Source organism: Aegilops tauschii, chromosome 2, assembly GCF_002575655.3.
Source record: "Aegilops tauschii subsp. strangulata cultivar AL8/78 chromosome 2, Aet v6.0, whole genome shotgun sequence".
In the NCBI taxonomy this organism is placed as follows: Eukaryota; Viridiplantae; Streptophyta; class Magnoliopsida; order Poales; family Poaceae; genus Aegilops; species Aegilops tauschii.
The window spans coordinates 287,634,122-287,659,351 of record NC_053036.3 but is presented as its reverse complement, the minus strand read 5'-3'; the positions used below and the strand labels follow the sequence as shown (position 1 = coordinate 287,659,351).

At 46.5% G+C, this 25,230-nt stretch overlaps 1 protein-coding gene across 2 annotated transcripts in view; it reads left to right on the top strand.

Annotated features, from left to right (window-relative positions):
* LOC109763127 (probable (S)-ureidoglycine aminohydrolase) overlaps window positions 1-24,677 on the top strand; it is a 28,757-nt gene extending 4,080 nt beyond the window's left edge. Inside the window, exons 2-13 of one of the 2 annotated variants that reach the window (XR_002232834.3) lie at window positions 1,511-1,598; window positions 1,681-1,757; window positions 2,191-2,230; window positions 2,375-2,441; window positions 3,297-3,382; window positions 3,692-3,773; window positions 4,107-4,163; window positions 4,595-4,633; window positions 4,842-4,912; window positions 14,132-14,292; window positions 24,031-24,084; window positions 24,165-24,677. Coding sequence is in view for 1 of the 2 variants with exons in the window: in XM_020321983.3 (XP_020177572.1) it covers window positions 1,511-1,598; window positions 1,681-1,757; window positions 2,191-2,230; window positions 2,375-2,441; window positions 3,297-3,382; window positions 3,692-3,773; window positions 4,107-4,163; window positions 4,595-4,633; window positions 4,842-4,912; window positions 24,031-24,084; window positions 24,165-24,237 (734 nt within the window). In the remaining variant the exon portion in view is untranslated. The remainder of the gene's footprint in view (window positions 1-1,510; window positions 1,599-1,680; window positions 1,758-2,190; window positions 2,231-2,374; window positions 2,442-3,296; window positions 3,383-3,691; window positions 3,774-4,106; window positions 4,164-4,594; window positions 4,634-4,841; window positions 4,913-14,131; window positions 14,293-24,030; window positions 24,085-24,164) is intronic. The other variant, XM_020321983.3, reaches the window with a different exon arrangement.
* The last annotated feature ends 553 nt before the right edge of the window (window positions 24,678-25,230 follow it).

Below are 25,230 nucleotides of genomic sequence, written 5' to 3'. Positions count from 1 at the left end.
AAATACTGCCACACGAACCCAATCGCCCCCGCTGAAACTAATCCCGGCAGCTACCTTGTCGTCGTCCCCGATTTCGGCCGCCCTACGCCATCGCCGCCACCCCGCCGGCCAATCCCGCCGACGAATCCAGCCGTCATCTAGTTGCAGCCAGCCCGAGCCTCCGCAACAGCCGCCGCCGTCGCTGCCCGAATCCGGCCACCCCCGTCTTCCCTGCCGCCGGATACGTCCTCCCCGCTGCCGAGCTCCTCCGCCATCACCGTGGGAGATTTCCCAGCCGCCACTGCTTCCGCGCCTGCCAGCCGCGAGCTCCACACCGTACCATGGCGTGTGGCGTTGGCCGTCGTGCCACTTCGCGGTGGAGATCTGCAACCCCGATATGGGGGAAGATGAAGTGGCTCGGCACCTTTGATACCGCGGAGCTGGTGGCGAGCACGTATGACGTGAGAACGCTCCGGTACTTCCGGCACTGGCGGTGCTCAATTTCGCCGAGGAGGCCGAGTATGTGGATTTCATCGGCCTTCCCATAAGGAAGAGAAGCCACAACGCCAAGGCCGACGATGCACTCTATATAGCGAAGCTCATTGACGCCAATCTGGAGCTCCTTGCGCTAGACATTGCATACTCCGAGGAGGAGGCGCAGCACAAGAAATTGCATAAGGAGGAGGAGAATCGCAAGATCGAAGCCAAGGTCGATGAGTTGTTCGACCAGCTCGAGATGGAGCTCTTCGAGGAGGAGGAGGAGGAGGTGAAGCCGTCGGGTAGGTCTACGACCAATTAATACGAGGCCGGCCCCTCCGGCACCGGGGTGATGGACATCTCCTCTGATAAGGACTTCGACGACTACTGCCAGCATCACGCTACGCCGTATAGTTAGGTCTATCACAATGTACTGCTAGGGATCTATGAGAGTGGTAGTGTTTAAGTTTGTCGTTTCATGTTTAATGTGCAACATTTCGTATTATAGTTCGAGCAATGAATTTATGTGCTTTTAGTTCATTTTTCAAATTTTAGGGCATCTAGAAAAGAAAAAAACTTTTCTGGTGGCCTAAAACCTTCTCTCTCCTCACCTAAAATCGTTTTTAGGGCACCAAATTTTTAGTAATCTGTTGGAGATGCTCTTAATGGGTTTTTTCTTTGATGAGACTTGAGACCTTGAGTAATTGAGCTGTGCACTAAGTACTGCTTGATTGTTCATGCAGACTGTGTCTCATATTCCACTCTTATGGGACTAGAACTAGAATGATACCATCTGCAATCTCTCCAGTTCATCTTGTTTACTTTAATTGTATTAGATTGTCTTCCAGCTATGAATTTTAGATTGTCCTGTCACACCCTTGCTAAGAATCCTATATATTCATTCCAGTTATTGCTTCTGTCTATATGCATAGGCTTAAAGCCTCGAGAGTTTCGTCATCATTTACTATTAAGCTATGGTTTTATTTTCTTGAAGATGGATGCTCTTATACATTGTCCAGTTAATGCTAATTTTGTTCATTTTGTGGATCTCCAGATTTACCTGGCTTCACACGTAGTGTGTACAAAAAGGATCATGCTTTAATAACACCAGAAAGCCATGTATTCAGTCCTTTGCCTGATTGGTAAGGCTCTGTCTTTCCCGTGTACTCTAATTTCTATGCAAATTATGTGGCTATATTAACACCAACCGTTTATTCTCTCTAGGACCAACACGTTAGGAGCATATTTGATTAGCCCAGCTCTTGGTGCACACTTCACTATGTACTTGGCAAACATGCAAGGTGTGTTGTTTATCCCATTTACTGTCATGTGGTTACAAAGAATGCTATAATCATATGTACTCCCTCCGTTCCAAAATAAGTGTCGTACGGAGGGAGTAACTGCATATATCAACTCATAAGACAACATACTAGTCAATATAGTTGCTAAACATCAAGTTGGATGACAAGATGCTTATTTACTGGATCTAGTATTTCTGTTCATGTATGGGAACAATAATGATAGCTCTAACTTTTTTATATATATTCATACATGACTTAAGCAACTTTTGTACATCTGGATATGTACTACATTCTTGGGCCAAAATTGCCAAGCTCGGTAGCGCTCAGTTTAAAGTCCTTTCTTTTCTTGTACATCATCATATGTCATATTTATTTTGCTGGAACTAAGTTGTTGGCAAAAGCAGCCTATTAAGGTCTTTGTTGCATTATGCAGATGGATCAAAATCAGCCTTACCACCGAAAGATGTTGAAAGGTTCAATGCTTAACTTGCTAGTTAAACACTCAGACATAGATTAACGGAGGGATTAATTCATTTGTCAGCATCCTTCTCTTTGTCTGACTTGGAATTATCATCACCTCCTTAATGAGATTTCCAGCGCTCCCATTTTATTTCCAGGCTTATCTTTGTAGTTCAAGGCAGCATTGCATTGTCTGTGGAGAGCGGAACAACCCACTCCCTGTTGGTAAGATTACATGAATGCATGCTTTTTGTGAATTTTTTATCAAATTAATTGTGTATTTAACAAAGAATTGGGGTACTTTAAATATCACTGATTCCATAACAACCTGCGGGGTTCATATGGAATTGTTTTTGGTTCAGTTATGCATTTCTTCGCACATCAGTTAGTTTCAAGGCAGACTCATACCCAGCTCATTGATATTCTTTCTATTTGTTACTAAGAATTATATTTGACCTTATCATCATATATACCATCATAGCAGATTGTGATCTTGTAATACAGTGTCTCAGTGGTGATCATGTATCTTGGTCTATCTAGTCTTGGTTTGTTGTTATATTGTCATAGCATGTTTTAACTTGTAAAAAATGTGAAATAAAGACTACAAAAGGTTGAAATCCGATGCTGATATAGTGATATTACATCAAAGTTTGTGAAAAGATAATAACAGTCAAATTTATAAAACAGGAACTGTGTATGGTATTATTAAATTTTCAGATTCAACATTGTTTTCATTATTTGGCATGGCTAGATGAATGAAACTGCCACTTATCAGTTATGATTCTTTGGCAGTAAACAATAGGAAAAGTCCATTTGGCTCTTTCATTTTCCCCTCCTCATACTCACTGGGGCAAAATGGTCTTTGCAAAAACCCACTAAGGTTTTTCTCATGCAATGTTGTCAACTACAGACTGTGGTTCTTGGGAACTATCCAATGGCATATAAGTTCTCCTGAAGCAACGTAGTTCATCCCACAATCATGATTTTTTCCCCCGACTGTTGCCTCTTTTGAACAACCTTTAAGAAGTAAAGCTTGACCAGGATGGTTTGATTTGATAAATGACTTGATGATGGTTGCAGGTAGACTCTTATGCTTATCTTCCTGCAAACATGAAGCACTCTGTGATATCAGACAAACCAAGCACTCTTGTAATCTTTGAGAGGAGGTACCCACTGTTTTGCAAATTTGATTTTTATTTACCATTCATGTAGACCTAGCTGCATTGTTCTTGTTGAAGGTCATCTGTCAGTTAAGCATGTTCTAGTTCTCCAAGATTGAATTAAGTTCCATGACAGATATTGGCCTACATCTAGTCAATTATTATTATAACCATTGCCCCTTTTCCCCTTTTATTCTGAGCACGATTCACTTAACTCAGGTACAACTGTACAAGTGTCTTTCATCAGTGCTTTTTTTTTGCTGTTTTCTGCTAACTCAATTAATACCAAGTTCTGTTGCAATTATGTTCCTTTAGGTACACAGCCGTTGGGGATTACCATGCTGATCTAGTTGTTGGTTCAACAGATAAGCAACCCCTCCTTGAAACCCCAGGAGAGGTACAACATTTTTCTTTGCATCATCTTTCCTACAATATCTAGGATCCTATTAACTTGGATTGCCTGCCATTTATTAAGTCTTTGTTATATAGTACTACATGTATTCCAGATGAAGGAACCACTAATCAACAAACTTAATGTGTATTTCAGAATATGGATGTATATATTAACATGTGGCTTGCTTTCACTCACAAATTTGTCTTGTTTCTGATCCTCTTTGCCACATAGACTCCTTGCCAACTTTGAACGTCCATAAAACATTGTTGCTTTCTTTCCTGTTAAAATGTTCCGTCTTCTGTGCTGGCCTGAAATTCTTTGCCTCTTGTTCACCAGGTATTTGAGCTGAGGAAGCTGCTACCCACCTCTCTTCCTTATGACTTTAATATTCATGTAAGTTTGATTATCTTTTGCTGGTTAAGTTGCTTATTGTGTCATAAATTGTTCGACCCAACGTTGAGTTCCAGCCAACCAGGCATTTTATTTAAAACCATTTCTTGTCCACTTCGAGTTAATCATCAACTTCCATCACAATAAAAGGGGAGTTATTCACTGACTTTCAGCTGAACAAAGAAATATTTTGCATGTTGAAGCATTTGTTGTTGGAAAAGGTTTTGCGCCACTCTTATTAGAGGGGACCAGTAACAATCTTACAAAATATACCGTACAACTCAGAATTACATTGATGGCTTATTTTCGGGTTAGGTGTTGTGGGCCCCACAACATAACATAAAGTCTGAAGTTGTTCATTCAGATTAGAAGTGTCTGCTTCTGAATGTTGATTGAAGAACGACTTTCTTGATATGCTTCTCCCTCACTTACAGATAATGGACTTTCAGCCAGGCGAGTATCTCAATGTGAAGGTATGTACATCTTTGTGTGTATATTATGTTACTTTTAATAATTTTGATAATGCCTGTTTGATGGGGCGAACTGTGATCATATTCTGTTTTTTAATCTAAAACTTCTCACCAGAGGATATGCGATGCTATTTTCTATGCATACGTTCACAGCAGTAACACCGGTCCTATTCTGAAGCCTCAGTCTTCTTTTTCGATTTGATTCTACTAGGAGGTTCATTACAATCAACATGGGCTGCTGCTTTTAGAGGGACAAGGAATATATCGATTGGGAAATAGCTGGTAAGGATGCAGTATAAATTTTCTTGTTTGTTTTATGACTAGAGATGGAAGTTGTTTCATGAAAGAGGTCATATCTTGGTTGTGATGCACTAGAGGATGTGCGCTCCATAGTCGTTGCCGAACAGGCAATTACTCCACCTTATTGACATACAGTAACTTCTACTCCCTCCGTCCCAAAATAAGTGTCTCAACTTTGTACTAACTTTAGTATAAAGTTGTACTAAGGTTGAGACACTTATTTTGAGATGGAGGGAGTAATATGCGTGATAGGAGCTAGGGTCCTACCGGGTCTCGACCGTAGGTTGTAGGGGTGAGAGGTGGGTTGGTGAGAGGTTTGGCGCGGCCGGTGGCTCGTCGGCGCCGTGATCGCGCGGAAGGAGGCGGCGGCGGTGGTGAGAGGCGGCTAGGGTTTAGGGTTCCGGCTCCTAAGGGGAGTCGGGCAATAGTTATGACTTATTGCTTAATTCCAAAAGGTAGCCTTACATCTGTTTATATAATCCTTGCTGCTAATAAAAATAAGATAAGTTGGGCTAAGCCCCTAACTAGACGCGCCCAACGGGCCTCCTCCGGCTATAAGTGACGCCGGTCATAACATCTCTCCCCGCATGCGCAAACAGCTCGTCCTCGAGCTGGAAGTCTGGAAAGTGTTGGCGGAACTCGTCAAGCTGCTCCCAAGTGGCGTCCTCCTCCGGAAGGCCTTGCCACTAGATCAACAAGTGCCACACCCCGCGACGCTGCTGGACCTGCAACACCTTCGCCGGTCCTGGAAGAAGGCGCCCGTCGGAGGTCGGAGGAAGCACCGGCGCGGTCGCTGGCGGGTCCTCGCGGAAGGGCTTCAGCGACCCCACATGGAAGACGTCATGGATGTGGGCACCGGCCAGAAGCTGAAGGCGGTAGGGAACCTTTCCGATGCGCTCCAACACGTAAAATGGCCCGGCATAGCGAGGACCCAGCTTGCGCTTTGTGCGCGGGTCGAGGAACCGCGTGGAGCGGTGAAGGAGGCGCAGCCACACCCAGTCGCCCACCGCGAAATCTGCTCGCGGTGGTGGGCGTCGTAGTAGTGCTTGGACAGCTGCTGGGCCTGGAGAAGTCGTTGGCGCACCTTCGCAAGCATCTCATCCCGGCTGCGAAGAAGGTCGCCAGCCGCCTCCGTCCTCACCGTCTCGGAGTCAACCGGTAGGATGGGCAGGGGCGGTCGGCCATAGACCACCTCAGAAGGCGTGGCGCACAGGGCGGAGTGGTATGAAGTGTTGTAGCAGTACTCCGCCCATGCGAGCCAGTCCACCCAAGCACGGGGACGATCACTTGTAACACAACGCAAATACATGGCAATCACCTTGTTGACCACCTTAGATTGATCGTCCGTCTGAGGATGGAAGACCGTACTCAGGTGCAGCTTCACGCCCGCCATCCGGAAGAGATCGTGCCAGACATGCCCAGTGAACACCGGATCCCGGTCGCTGACAATCGAAGAGGGGAACCTGTGTAGGCGGACGATGCCGTCGAAGAAGGCACGCGCCACAGAGGCGGCAGTGTAGGGATGGCCGAGCGCGATGAAGTGCGCGTACTTGGAGAAGCGGTCGACCACCGTAAGGATGACAGACTTGCCGCCAACCTTGGGGAGGCCCTCGATGAAGTCCATGGAGATGTCGGCCCAAACCTGAGAGGGCACCTCCAGGGGCTGGAGCAGCCCGGCCGGTCGCAGTGTCTCTGTCTTGTTGCGCTGGCACGTCAGGAAAGACCGCACCCAATCGCGGACCAGGGCCCGGTTGCCGGGGATGTAGAAGTCGGCGCGGAGACGGTGGAGGGTCTTCTGCACGCCCTCGTGGCCGGCTGAGTGGGCCAGCAGCAGGACCTGGTGACGGAGGTCGCCGTGATCCGACACGAAAAGCCGGCGCTCGTGCAGGAGCAAGCCATCCGCCAAGCGCCATGGCTCCTCCAAGTCGCCAGCGTCGAGGCGCTGTCGAAGGAGCTGAGTGTCCGTAGCGTCCACGGTGGCCCGGCGGATGTCGTCAATGAGGGTGAAGGAGGGCCCCGAACAGATGTAGAGGGCCGCCCCCGCGGGGTCGATGGCGTCCGAGTCGGGGTCGGCATCGCGGCGGGACAGGGCATCGGCCACGGTGTTGAGGCGACCCGGGCGATACACGACAGTGAAGTCGAAGCCAAAGAGTTTGCTGATCCACTGATGCTACGGCACGGTGGAGAGCCTCTGGTCCAATAAGAACTTGAGGCTGTAATGATCCGTGCGGATACGGAGCGGCCTCCCCCAGAGATACGGCCGCCAATGGCGCACGGCCTGCACCAAGCCAATGAGCTCCGTCTCATAGGCCGCGAGCTTATGATGGCGCGCGGCCAAGGGCCTGCTGAAGAACGCAAGCGGCCCGTCACCCTGATGAAGGACGGTGCCAAACCCCATGCCCGAGGCGTCGCAGTCCACCATGAGCGGCGTGTCGAAGTCGGGCATCTGGAGGACCGGACCCGTAGTGAGAGCCCGCTTGAGGCCCTCGAACGCCTCGGTCGTCTCAGCATCCCAGGCAAAGGCATCGCGGCGCAACAGGCGCGTGAGCGGGGATGCGATGAGGCCAAACTCCCGGATGAATTTCCGGTAGTACCCTGCGAGGCCCAGGAAGCGTCGTAGTGCCCGCGGCGAGTGCGGCGTCGGCCAGGACGCGACAGCCGCCACCTTGTCGGCATCCATAGCGACACCCTCGGCCGAGATGACGTGGCCGAGGTAGGCGACCGAAGGCGTGCCGAACGAGCACTTCGAGCGCTTGAGGTGAAGATGGTGCGCTCGAAGCTCGTTGAAGACGATGGCGACGTGCTGAAGGTGCTCCGCCCACGAGGCACTGTAGATAAGAATGTCATCAAAGAAAACGAGCACAAACCGGCGCAAGTAGGGGCAGAGAACATCGTTTCATCAAGGCCTGAAAGGGCGCCGGGGCGTTGGAGAGACCAAAGGGCATCACCAAGAACTCAAAGTAGTCGTGGTGAGTCCGGAACGCCGTCTTCGCGACATCGTACGGGTGCATCCGCACCTGGTGGTAGCCTGAACGGAGGTCGAGCTTGGTGAAGAAGCGTGCCCCATGTAGCTCGTCCAGGAGCTCGTCGACGACCGAAATGGGAAATTTATCATTAAGCGTCTGGGCGTTAAGAGCACGGTAGTCGATGCAGAAACGCCACGTGCTGTCTGCCTTGCGGACGAGGAGGACCGGCGCCGAAAACGGCGAGGTAGAGATCCGGATGATGCCCAAGGTGAGCATGACCGCGCACTGCCGCTCCAGCTCGTCCTTCTGCAGCTGGGGGTAGCGGTAAGGGCGCACCGCAACAGGGGCTGTGCCCGGCAGGAGGTGAATGCGGTGGTTGTACGCCCGGGCTGGCGGAAGGCCCTGGGGCTCGTCGAAGAGGTCGCAGTGCTGCTGCAAGAGATGATCCAACAGGGGGTGCTTAGGCCCTGCAGTAGTCGCCGTCAGCTGCAGATGCGACGTTGCTGGGGAGGCGCCACCCACGCCCTCCCACCGGACGCAGTGACCCAGGCGCCAGAAGGTCTTTGTCATGGCGTCGAAGTCCCATAGGATGGGACCCAGGGTCCGCAAGAAGTTGACGCCGAGGATGAAGTCGAAGCAGCCCAAGTCGATGCCGGCGCATGTGATGGTGAAGTGCTTGTCGCCGATGGTGATGGGAACGTTCCGCGCAATCCCATGACATCTGAGGCGGCCGCCGTTAGCCACCGTGACCTGGAGCTGCTCTCCGCCCGTTGGTTGTAGCGCCAAGCGGCGCATGGTCGACTCGGGCAAGAAGTTATGCGTGGAGCCCATATCCAGGAGGGCCACGAGGCGCTCGCCGTGGATCATCACCGGCAAGAGCATCGTTTGCTCCGCTCGTATACCTGCGAGGGCATGGAGGGAGACCACGAGAGCCGTCACCGGAGCGGGCGCCGGCGCGACCTCCGCGGCAACTGGGGCGGGCAAGTCGCCGAGCCCGGTGGCGGTGGTGTCCTCCTCGATGTAGTCGGCCGCCTCCAAGTAGAAGAGCCACGGGCAGACGTGGCCTGGCACGTAAGGCTCGTCACAATTATAGCAGAGCCCTTGGCGGCGGCGCTCGAGCTGCTCGGCCGGGGTGAGCCGGCGGAAGGGTCGCGTCGCGGCCGGAGGCGGACGCCCCGGCACAGGTGGTGTCGGGGGCGGCCTGGCGGGCGCCCCGAGATGGCGACGCCTGCTACAATGCCCGCGGGCGATGCTCGAAGGCGCGGGCATAATACAAGGCCGTCTGGAGTTCCTGAGGTCCCCGCAGCTCCACGTCCACGCGGATATGATCCGGCAGACCGCCGACGAAGAGCTTGGCCTGCTGGCGAGCCGTCATGCCGGGCGCGTGACACGCCAGTGCCTGGAAATGGTCGGCGAAGTTCTGCACCGTGGAGGTGAAAGGTAGGCGACCCAGCTCCGCCAGCCGGCTCCCGCGTATCGGCGCCCGTAGCGAAGGAGGCAGAGCTCGCGAGAACGCTCCCATGGAGGCATGCTGCCCTCGTCCTGCTCGAGAGCGTAATACCAAGTCTGTGCGGCGCCTCGGAGGTGATATGAAGCGAGCCAGGTGCGGTCTGACGCGTGCGTGCGTTGCCCCCGGAAGAACTAGTCACACTGATTAAGCCAGCTTAGGGTGTCCTCGGTGCCGTCGTAGGTGGTGAAGTCAAGCTTGGCGAAGCGCGGCGTTGTGTGATTATGGCCGCCGTGGGGGTACGTCTCGTCGGCGCAGAGCAGCGAGGGGGGCGGCGCCGGGTCGGTGGTCATGGGGGGCCCCCGTGGAATGGCGGCCCGTCGAAGTACTGCAGGGTTGGCGCCGACGGCGACTATACGTGCGGCGGCCCTGAGGCCATTGTGTAGACCGGCTACGACGACCCGGCAAACCAGGCCGGTAACGGTGACGACGAGGGCGGGAACCTGACCTGGTGGATCGGGACCCCCGCCGGCGTGGTAAGGGCCGGCCCGGAGCTGACAGGTGGTGGCGGCGGTAGCTGCAGCGGCTGCTGCAACGGCCCGACGGGCGCGGCGGTGAAAGTGCGTTATCTCGACTGGAGGGGGGGGGGGGGGTGAATAAGCGATTTTAGAATTTCGTCAGAATTTTGTCACTGAGGAAATTCAGGGTGAGGAATGTCCTAAGCAACGAACTACTAGCAGCGGAATAAGTACTTAGATGCATGCATAACAGAACAGTAGCACAGTCATCATGATGAAATGAAACATACACAGAGCACAAGTAGCGTGTAAACAGGATAGCAGGCCGAAGACAAAGTGACTGAAGAATTGGGATCGAGGAAATTGAGAAAGTCTTTAGTCAAAGTCTTCAAACAGTAACGATTAATTTCATCAACACATGAATAAGGAAATGAAAGGGTTGAGAAAATAGAACCAGTAGCTTGATGAAGATGATGATTTGATAGACCAGTTTCAACAGCCGTGACAGTTGTATGTCTGGTTGGAGCGGCTAGGTATTTAAACCTGAGGACACACAGTCCTCACCGTATTCTCCTTGAGCTAAAGTCACACAGACCTCGCTCAATCACTCGTGGTAAGTCTTCAGGTGACTTCCAAACCTTCACAGAATCAGTCACTCGGCGATCCGCAATTTTCTCTTGGATGCTCTAGACCATGACACCTAACCATCTGGAGGATGCACAGTTCTTAAAAGTAACAAGCTTCCGCTCCACATAAGAACAATCTCTTCGGTGATGCTCAATCACTTTGGGTTTGTAGGTGTTTGGGTTTGGGTTTTTCTTCACAGATGATTTTCGCTCAAAGTCCTCGGAGGATGGGATGCTCTCAATGACAAGTGTCAGTTTCTTTCGGAGCAGCCAACCCACTAGTGGTTGTAGGGGGCAGCTATTTATAGCCCAGGGAGCAGCCCGACATGATAAGACATAAATGCTCTTTAATGATATGACCGTTAGGTGGGTAGGATATTTTGGGATAGCTGACGCATAGCACAGCAACGGTCGGAAATTTGAGCTTTCAAATTCCTCAGGGCTATTATGTTCCTCACTTGTAGGCAATCCGCACTGGCGAAATCCTAACTCCTCAGTCAGGACAAATTCCTTAGAGATCAGAAGATCTTCGTCTCTGTCACGGAAGAAATTGACTGAACTGTATGAGATATCCAATAGCTCACTCGAAAGAATTGGGTAGGTGTAGGATTTGAGATGAGCATCACTTGGAAACTTTTCCTTAGTTTTACCTACAGTACGGTGTTTTCTATGACTCGAGAAAGAAAAAATGAAACTACAAAAACAAAAGTCTTCACACTTCATAATCCTCACATCAGTATCGAAGTCTTTAAGGTCACACCAATTTCCTCACTTTCAAAGTCTTCAAGAAAACCAAAGTCTTCAACAGAAGACATTCATTTTTAGGGCTCGACTTTCATCGTAAATATCAAACTCCTCATAGACTTATAGAACCTGTGTACACTCACAAACACATTAGTCCCTTAACCTATAAGTCTCCAATACACGAAAATCACTAAGGGGCACTAGATGCACTTACAATCTCCCCTTTTTGGTGATTGATGACAAATAGGTTAAATTTTCAACGGGATAAACATATGAAGTGTAAATACTGATATTGTGGAATTTGATTGCAAGACATAGAAGAACCCCCCCTGAAGATGTGCATATTTGAGGAATTTGCTTTGGATAGCAAATGCACATTGTAGAGTAAAATCATGGAGATCTCCCCATATATCTGTAGTTCATACACACATTTAATATATGATTTGAAAAATTTAAAATGCATGATGAAATATGGTGTCTGACGAAATTCAGCATGCATGCATTAAGGTAATTGAGGAAAAAGCATGCAGAAAAGCAGTTCAAAAGAGTCATAGCATCATAGGACCTAAGTTTACAACTCATCAGAGCAAACACCTCAGAAGAGCAAGAGTTGTATCTTAACGAAAAAACGCCCATATATAAGAGACGTTTGAAGACTAACTCAAATTTCTCCCCCTTTGTCATCGAATGATCAAAAGGGACGAAAAATGAGGACTAACGCTCCTGAAGAATAGCATCATGATGTCAATGGAGGAGAGCCAGCGTTGTTGGGGCGTCCGTTGATGTAGGACCTGCTGCAGTGTCGTTCAAGTCTTCAGCTTCATCCGTCTCGCGCGATGAAGAATATGAACTGACGAAGAGCTGAGGAATTTTGACTTTCTTGAATTTATTCGAAGGTGGCCGTACCCAGTCAAAGTCCTGTTGAAATTCCATCTCCTTAAGATCTTCAGCACTATAAAGATTAGAGAAAATAGTCCAAGTGCGGTCAAAGACTTCATGCAAATAGTAGTGATTCTTATTCACAATATTTTGAGTGACTGTCATGTTCTGAAGAATTGTACCAAACTGACGCTTGAACCACTTGTGATTTCGATCAACTTTCTGATGAAGACTGAGGAGAAGTTCACGATCTGTCATTACACACGGAGCAGTGGCTTGAGGATTTTGCTTTGAAGCTTTGGCGGCAGAGTCTTGTGTTGCAGAGTCATCATTAGTAGAATAGGATGCAGCTTTGCGAAACTGTCCATTGATCCATTCAATGGACGAGTGCCTTCATCTATGACAGCAGCCTTGCCCTTCTCATCAGCTGAGGAAATAGTCCTTTTGAGGACTTCAATAGGAGGCAAATAACTGAGATGATTTTGAAAGTCAACCTTATAATGAATTGAAGACCTTGATCTGATGAATTTCATGATCCAGGGAGCATAAGGCTTCAACTCAAAAGGTGACAGAGCAGCATTGGCCAAAGTCCTCATGAAGAAATCGTGGTAGTTGATAGGAATACCATGAATAATGTTGAACAACAAATTCTTCATGATGCCAACAACTTTTTCGGTAGAGTTGTGGCCCTTGATTGGACTGAGGGTTTTGGTCAATATACGATACACTGTCCTTGGCACATAGAGCAATTTCTTCACGAGGAATGTGGTCCTTGGAGCTTGGCCAGCCTTCAAAAACTTCATAAGCACTTGCACCAAATGATTTGAAAATTCAGGTTCTTCATAGATGATCATTGCACCTTCAGTGGGAAGACTGACTGGGATGGCGTGAAGCAATTCAGAAGCCGGTGCTTTGTAATGAGTATTTTCAGACATCCAGTCGAGCACCCATAAATTCATATCTTCAACATTTTCAGTGATGTGCAGTGTGGCGTAGAATTGAAGAATGAGTTTTTCATTCCAGTCGCAGATGTCAGTACGGAGGTTTAGCAACCCAGCGTCATGAAGAACACTCAGGACAGGAGTGAAGCACAAAAGAGATTCCATATCCACATGAGGAATTTGTTGGTGCTCAAATACCTTGTCCTTATCAAATAGGAATGAAGAATAAAAATTTATCTAACTGGCCGTCCAGAAGTGCTTGCGTCAAAGTTTTGCAGTCATAGGGATTGTAATCCGTAAAGAAATGAAGCTCAGCAAAGAAATCATCAGTTTTGAATTTCTGCTTCTTGATATGAGGATTTTGTGGCTTAGGCTGAAGATTAACAGTTGAAGTCTTTACAGCCTTTTGGCGCACAATCTCTGGAGTCACAGGCTTAGGAATTTCAGCAGCAGATTCAGGAGTAACAGTCTTGGTCTTCATTTCTTTAGCATTAGTAGCTGGAACTTCTTCTGGAATAGAATGAAGAGAAGTTTGACGTCCTTCAGAGCTCGTATGAATTTCTTCAGTCTGTACAGGGGACTGAGGAATTTGATGTAGAGGAGTGGTCAATGATGAATTGGGATGTAGCCTTTCCCAATAGTCATCATTCAAAATAGGTGTTGTAGACCCAATGTCCACATCCTCATCTTCTTCATCTATTTCTTCAACGCCAGCCTCTTCAGCTGTGAACTGAGGCATGGGCAATAATACCAGAGGAGTTGAAGGGATATCATCCACTTCAATATCTTCATCCAACTGCTCTGAAGAAGCAGCAGAAGGATTCTCTTCATCAATGTCATCAGGTATGACATATTCCTCACCAAAGAGAACAATCTCCTTTGATGACATGCTTGAGATAGGAACCGTTTCAATGGGGTTGATTATTGAGCTTGCCAAAGTCTTCACTTTCTTGGGAGCTGAAGACTCTGCAGTTTTTGATGCTTTCCTTTTCTTGATGGCTTCTTTTTCTGCAGTTTTAGTTTTCTTCACTTCTGATGCAGAAGGAAGAGTGACATTCTTTATCTGAGATGACTTTGCAGGAGGAGCAGATGAAATTGGTGCAGTTTCTTCAGGCAGAACTGATGCAGTTGCCCTGGCATGTTTAGATTCTTCAGGCGCAGCTACAGATGCTTCAGCTGGCCTGGGTTGTTCTTCAGGCGCAACATGGGAGGTTGCCCTGACAATTTCTTCAGCAGCCCTGGTACTTTCAGTTTCTTCAACAGTCTGATTTTCATCAGCTGTGCTAGCATTTTCTTCAGTAGGCTGAAGCATCAGATGCTTCAACCTGATGAATTTCTTGTTACGATGTAGCTACAACATTTGGTTTGAATCCCTTCGCCGTTCTGACGAATCTGACTTTGGCACCCAGCCAATCTGCACGATATGCGTCAAATTTATCACTTAGATCTTTGATCTCCTTTTGCAGATTCACAAGTTTTTCAGGAGACATGTTTACAACATTCTTCTTCAAAAAACGCTCCTTCTTGTACCGAGCTTTCTTCATTTGTCTGGCCTTCTCAAACTTTCATTTTTCTTCAATAATGAAGGCCGTCAACATGTGACTTTGGCTAGGAGTGAGGTCCAGTGACAGAGGCACAACACTGCCTTTGGCTCTAGCGGTCCTTTCTTGCCTATTTTTGATGATCTCAGCCAATTCTTCATCATCAGCTTCATCGTCACTTGACGGAACTTTAAAGGCAACTTGCTTCTTGTGAGGACTTGGCCATGTGCAACGACAATAGTCATCAACAATAACAAAGCCACATAGAGAAACTGTATTTGTTAGTGAGGCATAATGAGTAGGGCCAAAGAGATCCATGTGAAGCAATTCAAATGGACCAGTGGTAGTCATGATAGTCTTTGAGGAATGTTTGGACTTGGTCATCTTTCCAGCTTCACAAGCTCCACACAGTTGAACCTTGAGGAATTTGACACCCTCGATGCCAATGACGTGCTTCTTCTTCGCGAGTGTGTGTAAGTTCCTCATGCCAGCATGACCTAGTCGTCGATGCCATAACCAGCCTTCTGAAGCTTTTGCAAGTAGACAAGTGGCAGGCTGTGGTCCTGCAGAGAAATCAACAATATACAATTCTCCTCTCCTAAAGCGTTCGAAGACTTTGAAATTGTCAGATTCCATGAGCACAATGCAACGATATTTGCCAAAGACAACAACCATATCAAGATCACAAAGCATTGAGACAGACATGAGGTTGAATCCTAAGGACTCGACAAGCATGACTTTGTCCATGTGTCGATCCTTTGAGATTGCAACCCTACCTAGACCCAATACCTTGCTTTTGCCTTTGTCAGCGTAGGTGATATGCTTCAGATGCGATGGAGATAAAGCAGTGTCCATCAATAAGTTCTTGTCACCGGTCATGTGAGTTGTACATCCACTGTCGAGGACCCACTCAGTAGCTTTGGGTTGATCATCCTGCAGATGAATTAGTGCATCTTAAGAACTCATATACTTCATCAGTGAAGAATATGACATCAAATTCATCAGATTAAATTTCATCAAGCAATACAACAAATATAGCAGTATGATGACATGAAAAATGAATATTCATTTCTTCATGATTAGTTTGCGTCCTTTCAAGCATATTCAGGTCTCCAGCAATTCATCAGACGTTCAAGTTCGTCTGGAGACCTGACCCTGCATAAAAGATTAGTTCTTTTTCTTCGCCACCCACATCTGGAGGGGTGGCAGAGAGTTCATCATTCTGCGAGCTCCATATGAGAAAGGTGGCATAGAAGCCAGTCCACTTCGTTTCACAGAAGAGGGGTTAGAGTAAGCAGAGAAATTCTTCGAGGACTTATGAACATAATGATTTGAAGAATAATGCACATATTCATAGCCCTTAGATTTTCCCTGCGAAATAGAAGTGTTAGCATGATGATGTTCATATGAAGATTTGGATCCATATGAGGAATTTGATCCACGTGAGGAATTTGGTCCGTATGAGGACTTGGATCCATATGAAGAATTTGATTTGGGGTTCCTATTCTTCACAGGTGGTGTCATGAGGACATTCACCTGAAGACTTTCAAGGCACTTTTTGGGAACCTAGATTTTCTTCATAGGGGGACCGTTCCTGCAGTTAGTTTCAACATATCTAGTAAATACTTCACAATTCTGATTTTTGAACAGTTTATAGTTGGAGTCAAATGATTCATCAGAAAAATATGAAGATTCACATGTAAAGCCAGATAAAGTGGATGGATCTACGGGAGGTCCTTTCGCAGCAACCCATGTGGTTTGGGATGCTGTTCAGGTTTCCAGTAGGTCCCATCAGCATTGAGTTTTCTCTCAAAGGCAATACCCTCTTTCCTAGGGTTCCTGTTGAGGATCTGCTTCTTAAGCACATCACAAAGAGCTTGATGCCCTTTGAGGCTTTTGTACATGCCTGTCACATACAATTCCTTCAACCCTGCATTGTCAGTGATACTTGTGGTATCCTCAGATGGGGAATTTGTGAACACAGAGACAGTTGAAGAATTTGCAGCAATAGAAGCATTTGAACTTTCAGGTGAGAATTAGCAGATTCATGTTCAATGCATTTCAAACATGGTGGAATGAATTCATATTGAGCGGAACTGATCTGTTAAGCAAGCAATGAATCGTTTTCCTTCTGAAGATCTTCATAGCTCACCCTTAGCTTTTCAAGATCTTGCTTTTTTTTAAAGAAATTCATAAGAAAGCTTCTCATGATCAATTAAGAGAGTGTTATGATGACTTTGAAGATTATCAAACTTAGACTAAAGTCTCTGAAGATTTTCAGTCACAGTTTGAGTTCGATCCTTTTCTTCACCCAACAGGTCATCGCTTTTGTCTAGCAAATTTTGACATTTTTCAAAGCTTTTTGTTGTTTAGTGGCAATAGTAGCAAGCTTGGAGTAGCTGGGTCCAAAATCATCATCAGATTCATCAACACTAGAGTCAGATGAGGAACATTCGGTTACCTTTGCACCTTTTGCCATGAGGCATGGTGCTGAAGATGATGGTTCAGGTTCGAAAATCATCGTTTTGAGTGATTCTTTGAAATCATCAAATTAGGGATCATGACGAGTTCGATGACCTTCATAGACATCAAAGATTCGGTCCCAAATAAGCTTCGCATTGCAGAGATGCATAATGAGCCTGAACTGATCTCTGGATACGCAGGAGCAGATGATATCTTTCGCCATGATGTCAAGTCGAGTGTACTTGTGAATATCATCAGCATCCGCCATCTTGCATAGATCGGTAAGACCAATCTCAGTGACGGTCCATAGCTCGCTGTTCATTGCCATGAGGCGCTTCCTCATCATGACCTTCCACTTGTGATAATCATGAGCGTCAAAGATGGGGCATGTCACTTTCTTCATTTCTGCGGTCGACATAACTAAAACTCCAGGTGGTTAAACCAAAATCACACAGAACAAGGGAGTACCTTGCTCTGATACCAATTGAAAGTGCGTTATATCGACTAGAGGGGGGGGTGAATAGGTGATTTTTACAATTTCGTCACTGAGGAAATTAAAGGTGAGGAATTTCCTGAGCAACGAACTACTAGCAGCGGAATAAGTACTCAGATGCATGCATAACAGAACAGTAGCACAATCATCATGATGAAATGAAACATACACAGAGCACAAGTAGCGTGTAAACATGATAGCAGGCTGAAGACAAAGTGACTGAAGAACTGGGATTGAGGAAATTGAGAAAGTCTTTAGTCAAAGTCTTCAAATAGTAACGATCAATTTCATCAGCACACGAATGAGGAAATGAAAGGGTTGAGGAAATAGAACAAGTAGCTTGGTGAAGACGATGATTTGCTAGACCAGTTCCAATTGCTGTGACAGTTGTACATCTGGTTCGAGCGGCTAGGTATTTAAACCTGAGGACACACAGTCCTCACCGTATTCTCCTTGAGCTAAAGTCACACAGACCTCGTCCAATCACTCGTGGTAAGTCTTCAGGTGACTTCCAAACCTTCACAGAATCAGTCACTCGGCGATCCGCAATTTTCTCTTGGATGCTCTAGACCATGACACCTAACCATCTGGAGGATGCACAGTTCTTAAAAGTAACAAGCTTTCGCTCCACATAAGAACAATCTCTTCGGTGATGCTCAATCATTTTGGGTTTGTAGGTGTTTGGGTTTGGGTTTTTCTTCACAGATGATTTTCGCTCAAAGTCCTCGGAGGATGGAATGCTCTCAATGACAAGTGTCAGTTTCTCTCGGAGCAGCCAACCAAGTAGTGGTTGTAGGGGGCGGCTATTTACAAGTGAAACTACGAAAACAAAAGTCTTCACGCTTCATAATCCTCGGATCAATATCGAAGTCTTCAAGGTCACACCAATTTCCTCACTTTCAAAGTCTTCAAGAAAACCAAAGTCTTCAACTGAAGACATTCATTAGGGGTCGACTTTCATCGTAAATATCAAACTCCTCATACACTTATAGAACCTGTGTACACTCACAAACACATTAGTCCCTTAACCTATAAGTCTCCAATACATCTGTTTATATAATCCTTACTGCTAATAAAAATAGGGATTTTTACATCTGTGCCCCTGGTTCCTTAGCTCTACTCATCCATCCCCACACTCTTAACTTTTGCTCAGTTTTCCCCACTCCTTTGCCCGAAACCCTCAGAAGAGGTCACAACGGACGTCCCGTCGGGTCAGTGCTTTGACCGTTAACTCTGACGAGTGGGGCCGCGTTGGGGGTGTAGCTGTTCGACCGTTGGGCCGTGGTTTCGTTGGGTCGTCCCTTGCATTAAACGCCTACGCGCCGCCACGACAGAAGCCTGCTATGCATGCACCCAACAAGCCTGCCTGCATGCGTCGATGCGCCGACCGAGCCTGCATGCACTGATGCGTGCCGCCACGATGCACTGGCCGAGCCGCTTTCGTGCACGCCAGCCTCCACGGATGCAGCGGCGGTCGCTACTGCTGGTTCCTCTCTTCCCGCACACTTGTCTCCTCGATTTAGAGCATCGTTTTTACAATCAGTTGCAGTCTTTTCGATCCACTCGCACCTGCACCCGTTTTACTACGACAAATAAATTGAACAAATATGTTGTGGCTGCATGCACTAGCTAGGTGGCTACATATTTGTGGCTTGTGTAAGAAAAGAAGGGTTCGTTGTGGCTGCATGCACTAGGTGGTTACTAACAAGGTGAGCTCTCTAAGAAAACAATCAACATACATGTAGATAGGGCCAACAAGCCCATAGCACGATCACATAGTTGAAACTAGGAAGAACTTCATAATAGAATAGATAGAAAACTTAATAATAGAACTTGATAAAAGGGCCAACAAGTCCATAGCATCTCTTACATAGTTCAATGGGATTACAACTTAACATGACATAGACTAAAAAATAAATAGATAGAGGGTTTAGAACCCTAGACGCCGCCTTCTCCACCTCGCTCCTCCTCCGGGCGCCCTTCACTGCTCCTCCGGGGCGTTGTCCATGGGGTACAGAAGAGTGTGCATGCGGGACGCGGTGGGGAAGATGTTGGTGTACTCCGTGAACATGTTGTGGGTGGTGAAAGCGATGAACTCGCAGCCACACCAAAACACCTGGCCGAGGAGGTAGAAGGCGTCGAATGTGTTGGTGAAGTGGGCAAGGAGAGCAACCACCACCCCGTTTTGGATGACCTCCTCGACACGGAACATCCTTGGAGATCCCCGCGGGAGGTGGTGGTAACCGGACGCGAGGAAGAACTCGGTGAAGTTCCTTGCGGTCCTTGACCTTGATATTGCCCACACACGTAGTGTGTGCTCAACGTACACGCCAGGAGGGTAGAGCCTCTCCGGCACGGTGGGTGGGAAGTGGTAGGTTGGTCCGGTGTACTGCATGGCTGAGGATGTGCTAGAAGAAGGAGAAGTGGTCGAAGAGTAAGAAGGGCAGATGGCAGAGAGGATGGGAGATGGATGAGGGATGGCAGAGGCAGAGGGTGGCTTAAATAGCCGTAGTGCTATGTGTTATTTGGCCGTGGCAATAACGGGGTCAAATGTGAAGTAACCCGTTTTCAAACCCACCGCAGTATCGGGAGTGTACACGCGTGGGAAACGGTGGTTTGAAAAAGAAGAAGAAAAAGAAGCTAATTGCACGCGTGGGAATCCGTGGTCATATATATTATATGAACAAAAAGAGACGATTTTTGAATAGTTTGTGGCCATTTTGCATGATAAAAATAAATTTGGCCCTTAAAAATTTGGTCATTTGCTACGCAATGTCAATTGATTTCAAACGATGCAAAAATACAGAACCAACACGTTCACAAAAAACAGAGCAAACGATGCAAAAAAAACAACGCAATTCTACGGCCCAACCAGAGCTTGATTTCCTTTTGGGCCCAATAACAACGTTTTTTTCGAGGAGTCAGTGGTGGGCGAGCAGCCGAGCACAACCAATAGGATCGCCTCTCGCGGATCGCCCCACGATCCAACGATGCGGAGCCGTCCTTGTGATCCAACGGCGCGGAGCCTGCATGCAGCCAGCCCACCTAATTCCTTCTAGAAGATCAGATCTGAGGGCTGTCGCTTGGCGTGAGGGTATGATCGGACGGCTGACGTTGGGAGCTAGGGTTAGGCGAAACCCCGCGGGGTTTAGAGGGGTTTTGAGCTGGTCAACGGGGTTTCGAAGGCTTTGACTGAGCATAACTAATTTAAAAAAAATGAAAAATATGAAACCTTCGATGTTTGTCGTTTTATAAGACAAACTAACGAGGAAAAATACTAAACTTGGTCTATGGTCATTTTCATGAAAAAACCCTAACTGGCACGATCAAGGTCAAATGAGCACCATTAATTTTGAAAAAATCAAAAAAATATAAAACCTGCGCACAATGTTGTCTTATGTGACATGTTACCAACCAAAAATCATAAACTTGGTCTATGGTCATTTTCATGAGAAAACCTTCACACATATGAGCTATCATGTACATGATTTCATAAAGTTCAAGGAGAGGAGGTGATGTTACCTTCTGTTTTTGAAAATTAAAAAAAAATCATCAAAGCTTTATTTTAAAGTGAATAAGAAGGATCTTAAGTTAGTTTTCCATTTTCATATTTCAAAACGTGTTTTTAATAGTTTTTATATTGAATCATATGTTTTCAAAAGAAAATGTAAAAATATGAAAATTAATTCAGAAAATAGTGAGACTTCGAATCTACACTATGGAAAATGAATATGTGTTAATAAAAAAACATTTGCCTCATTTAGGGTAGGTCCAAAAAAACTTGATTACAAATGGGCTGTTTACCCTAGCGTGGGAGCTCATTTGGAGCACATGTCTCAAATTCAAATTTATTTGACTTCCTCTAAATCACTTTAAATTTTGCACACATGATCTCCTACACAAACATAGATAATTTGCCAAGGTTTTACTTGTTTTTGCATTTTCTTAAATTTATACTGTCCAGGTTTGCCAAGGTTTACATGATCTCATTTGGAGCATGCATTTGATTTCTTACACAACATGTGTGATCATTGCAACACCTAAAATCATAGTTCACAACATCTAAACATAACTAATCGTAGATTCAGGACAGACAAATATACCACAGGCAAATTTAAGGACAGATAAATGTAGATAGCAACCAGATTACTAGCATAACCAACGAGATGCAGTTCAACATACCATAACCAACGAGATTCAGTTCAACAAACCAAAAGTAACCCAACAGTTCAACAAACCAAATCAAAAATAACACAACATTACATCATCGATCACATCACGCCAGAGTCAGGGCCTTCGCGAGGGCGGCATGCTGCCCCCTGATCATGTAGTCCTTGCGAATCGCTACATCCTGAGCATGAGACAGAAGGTGATCGAAGTGGCCATCCCTTGGCTTTGGCTTGGTGGTGCAGTAGGGGCAGTGCCACTTCTTGAACTTGCGGTTGTAGAAGGAAGCAACTCCCTTGGCCTTGATCTTCTCCACCTCCTTGGCTGTGAAGGACGCGACGTTGTCCTTGTACACATCATCTCCAGAATCATACTGCACACATGAATGAATTGCATTAATACATTATAGATTCATATACACCATGTCAAAGGAACTAAATGAACAAGGGATAGGCTTACCTCATATTCAGAATCGTCACTAAATGCCCCCTCATACGGGTCGTAGTCGGCCAGCTTCCTCTTTCTCCCCCCCCCCCCCCCCCCCCCGGCAACCATCATCCTCCTGAATATACAATTACATCCATCACTAGTAGCCAATTGAAAATTTAGATATGCACACATGACACATTGATCATAGGGCTAATACACTCCCAATATCAGAAATGTTTTAGAAGTGGGGTTTTTTTTTATTTCTGTGCCCCTTAGCTCTATGCATTCAAAAACCACATCCATCACTAGTATATCAATGTATTAGATTTGTACACACATTGATCAAAAACCTCAATATGACATTCAAATAACACATTGATCATTGGTCATGCACACACATTGAAGAACAGAGCTAATATAACTACATATTTTGAAAAAAATTATATACTAATGAATCAAATAACTTCTTAATCAATGGATTCCATTTGGGCATATGACATTCAAACCCCCAATCTAAATAGCATTCAAAAACAAATCTAATAGGGACCCAATCTAAGGCAACGAATTTGAGTAGCATTAAAAACCCCAATATGTGAGCACTAAAAACAAATCTAATAAGCATCATAGCATTAAAAACCCCAATCTGTTCACAACATCTAGCATTTTTGCAACAAATTTATCCAAATCTAAAAACAAATCTAAAAACCCCAATCATTGCAGCACCTAAAATCATAGTTCACAACATCTAGCTAGCATTTTTGCAACGAATTTATCCAACAAACCCTAGTCAAAAAACCCCCATCCCCCCAACCCATACAAAAAACCCCGGCCCATCCGTCAAACCAACTACTCTAACCATCTGAACTACCGTATGAATCACAATCTAACCAATGCAACTAGGGAGCAACTAACTCTACAAGCTAAGCAAGTGCAAATACCTGCTCCTCCACGGCAGATGGCGCAACTGGGGCATCGGGATGGACTGCGCCGCTTGACGCCGTCACCTTCTGCAGCGATGAGGCGGAGCCCGCCACATCCGCAGCGGTTGCGAGTTTCCCCGCACCGCCGTTGACGCCGCCGACATCCGCGGTCACCGCGCCCTGACACTGCAGCTCCACCACATCTCCGGCCGCTGCGCCGGCGTCGCCACGAGCGTCGGCCATCTGACAGATGGAGGCGATGAAGGTGAGGAAGAGGATGCGGTGGGGTAGAGCGAGACGGTGCGGTGGAGGAGAGCGAGACGACGCCGGTGGGGGAGAGGAAGACAATGCGGCAGGGAGGGGATTTGGGGAAAAATGGTAGGGGCGATGGAAGTGGTTGCCCTCTTTATATGATGGGACGTTTCGGGCATGTCCATGGACACGTGCTACCCCACGACCGCGGTCTTGCATCCGCCCACGTATACGCGGCCCCACTCGTCAGCTAACGGTCAAAGGCATTGACCCGACGGCAACGTCCGTTATAACCTGTTCTTAGTGTTTCGGGCAAGGGAGTGGGGAAAAGTGAGCAAAAGTTAACAGAGTGGGATGAATGAGTAGAGCTAAGGAACCAGGGGCACAGAAATAAAAATCCCATAAAAATAAGATAAGTTGGGCTAAGCCCCTAACTAGACGCGCCCAACGGGCCTCCTCCAGCTATAAGTGACGCAGGTCATAACAATGCGGGACTGTTTTTAATATGCATAATTTACCATATATTAATATTCTTTTTCCGTCCATTGCCCTTCAAATGTTTACATATTTTTGACTTAGAATTGTGACATTATGTTCTCAAAGCCAAACATACAGTGTTCTTTCCTGAGAGTAAAAGGTCAACTGCTGTTTGCTACTGGCATATATTCCATAATGTTCCATATTCCACTAGAGTATTTTGCATTGATGATACAGGTATCCGGTGCAAGCAGGCGATACCATTTGGATGGCGCCATTTGTGCCTCAATGGTTAGTGTGCGAACTTTGCGTTCATCATTGATGGACTTGGCTTTTGTAGGTAGCTCATGGCTGTTGCCTTGCTGTTCCAGGTATGCTGCCCTTGGTAAAACCAAGTCTAGGTACCTGCTGTACAAAGATGTCAATAGGAATCCACTGATATGAGCAAAGGCACTCACTCTTGATGGATGGCAGTCGTTCACCATAGAGAGCTATGAAGAGTTCTTCTAGAAGATGGCCTCCAAAAGACATTGCTCCAACTGCTTGCTGGCGAACTGCACAGATTCCAGAGAATCTGTGTAATAAAAATAATAATAGCAAATGAGTACTTGGAAAATTGTGATCTTCATGGCTGCCCATTGGTGCTTGGAGGATGATATGAAATCTGATACTTTCCCCCTTTTTCGAGATTGAACCTTGGAACTTCCATGTATTCGTGTCTGGACAGAAATTGCCGTAGCCGTGGCACTTCAGTAATCTCGACTGGCTAATCCGTTGAAAGAAGTTAAATGCATGCATTGATGTAAAGAAGAGGAACAACTGTCACTTGATTCACTCGATGAAATAGTGGATGTGCAAACCCACTGCGCATGTTATGTCTTTAATCGAGTAAATTAAGTGACTTAGGTCATCTCCGACGGTGACCCGCAAATTTCCTCCTGCATTCGTCTGTGGACGGTGTGCGAGGACTAGTCCGTGGACACGGATGTGGGAGGCTTCCATCCAAGCTGCCTGCATGCATCCGGCATCACTCATTTTTTTAAGTCTGCACATTCAAATAGCCGCATACATACAGTTCAAGCGTTCAAGTAGCTGAACTCACTCATTTTTTAAGTCCGCACTTACAAATAGCCGCATACATAGAGTACAGATGTTCAAATAGCTGCATGCAACACCAGTTCAAATTTTAAAAAGTTCAAATATTACATTTCAACATTGTTGTCCCCTTTAACCACCCACTAATGCTCAATCAGATCTTCCTTTAGCTGCTCGTGAGTTGGTTGATGCCGAATTTGTTGATGCATTTGAATAAACTCTTCAAATGTGGCTGGATTCTGGTCTGGAAGTTTGATAGGATTAACCATGTTCTCAAATTCTAGAGCTGCGGCATCATCCTCACCCTCATCCTTGACGATCATTGTTGTGCATGACCACACA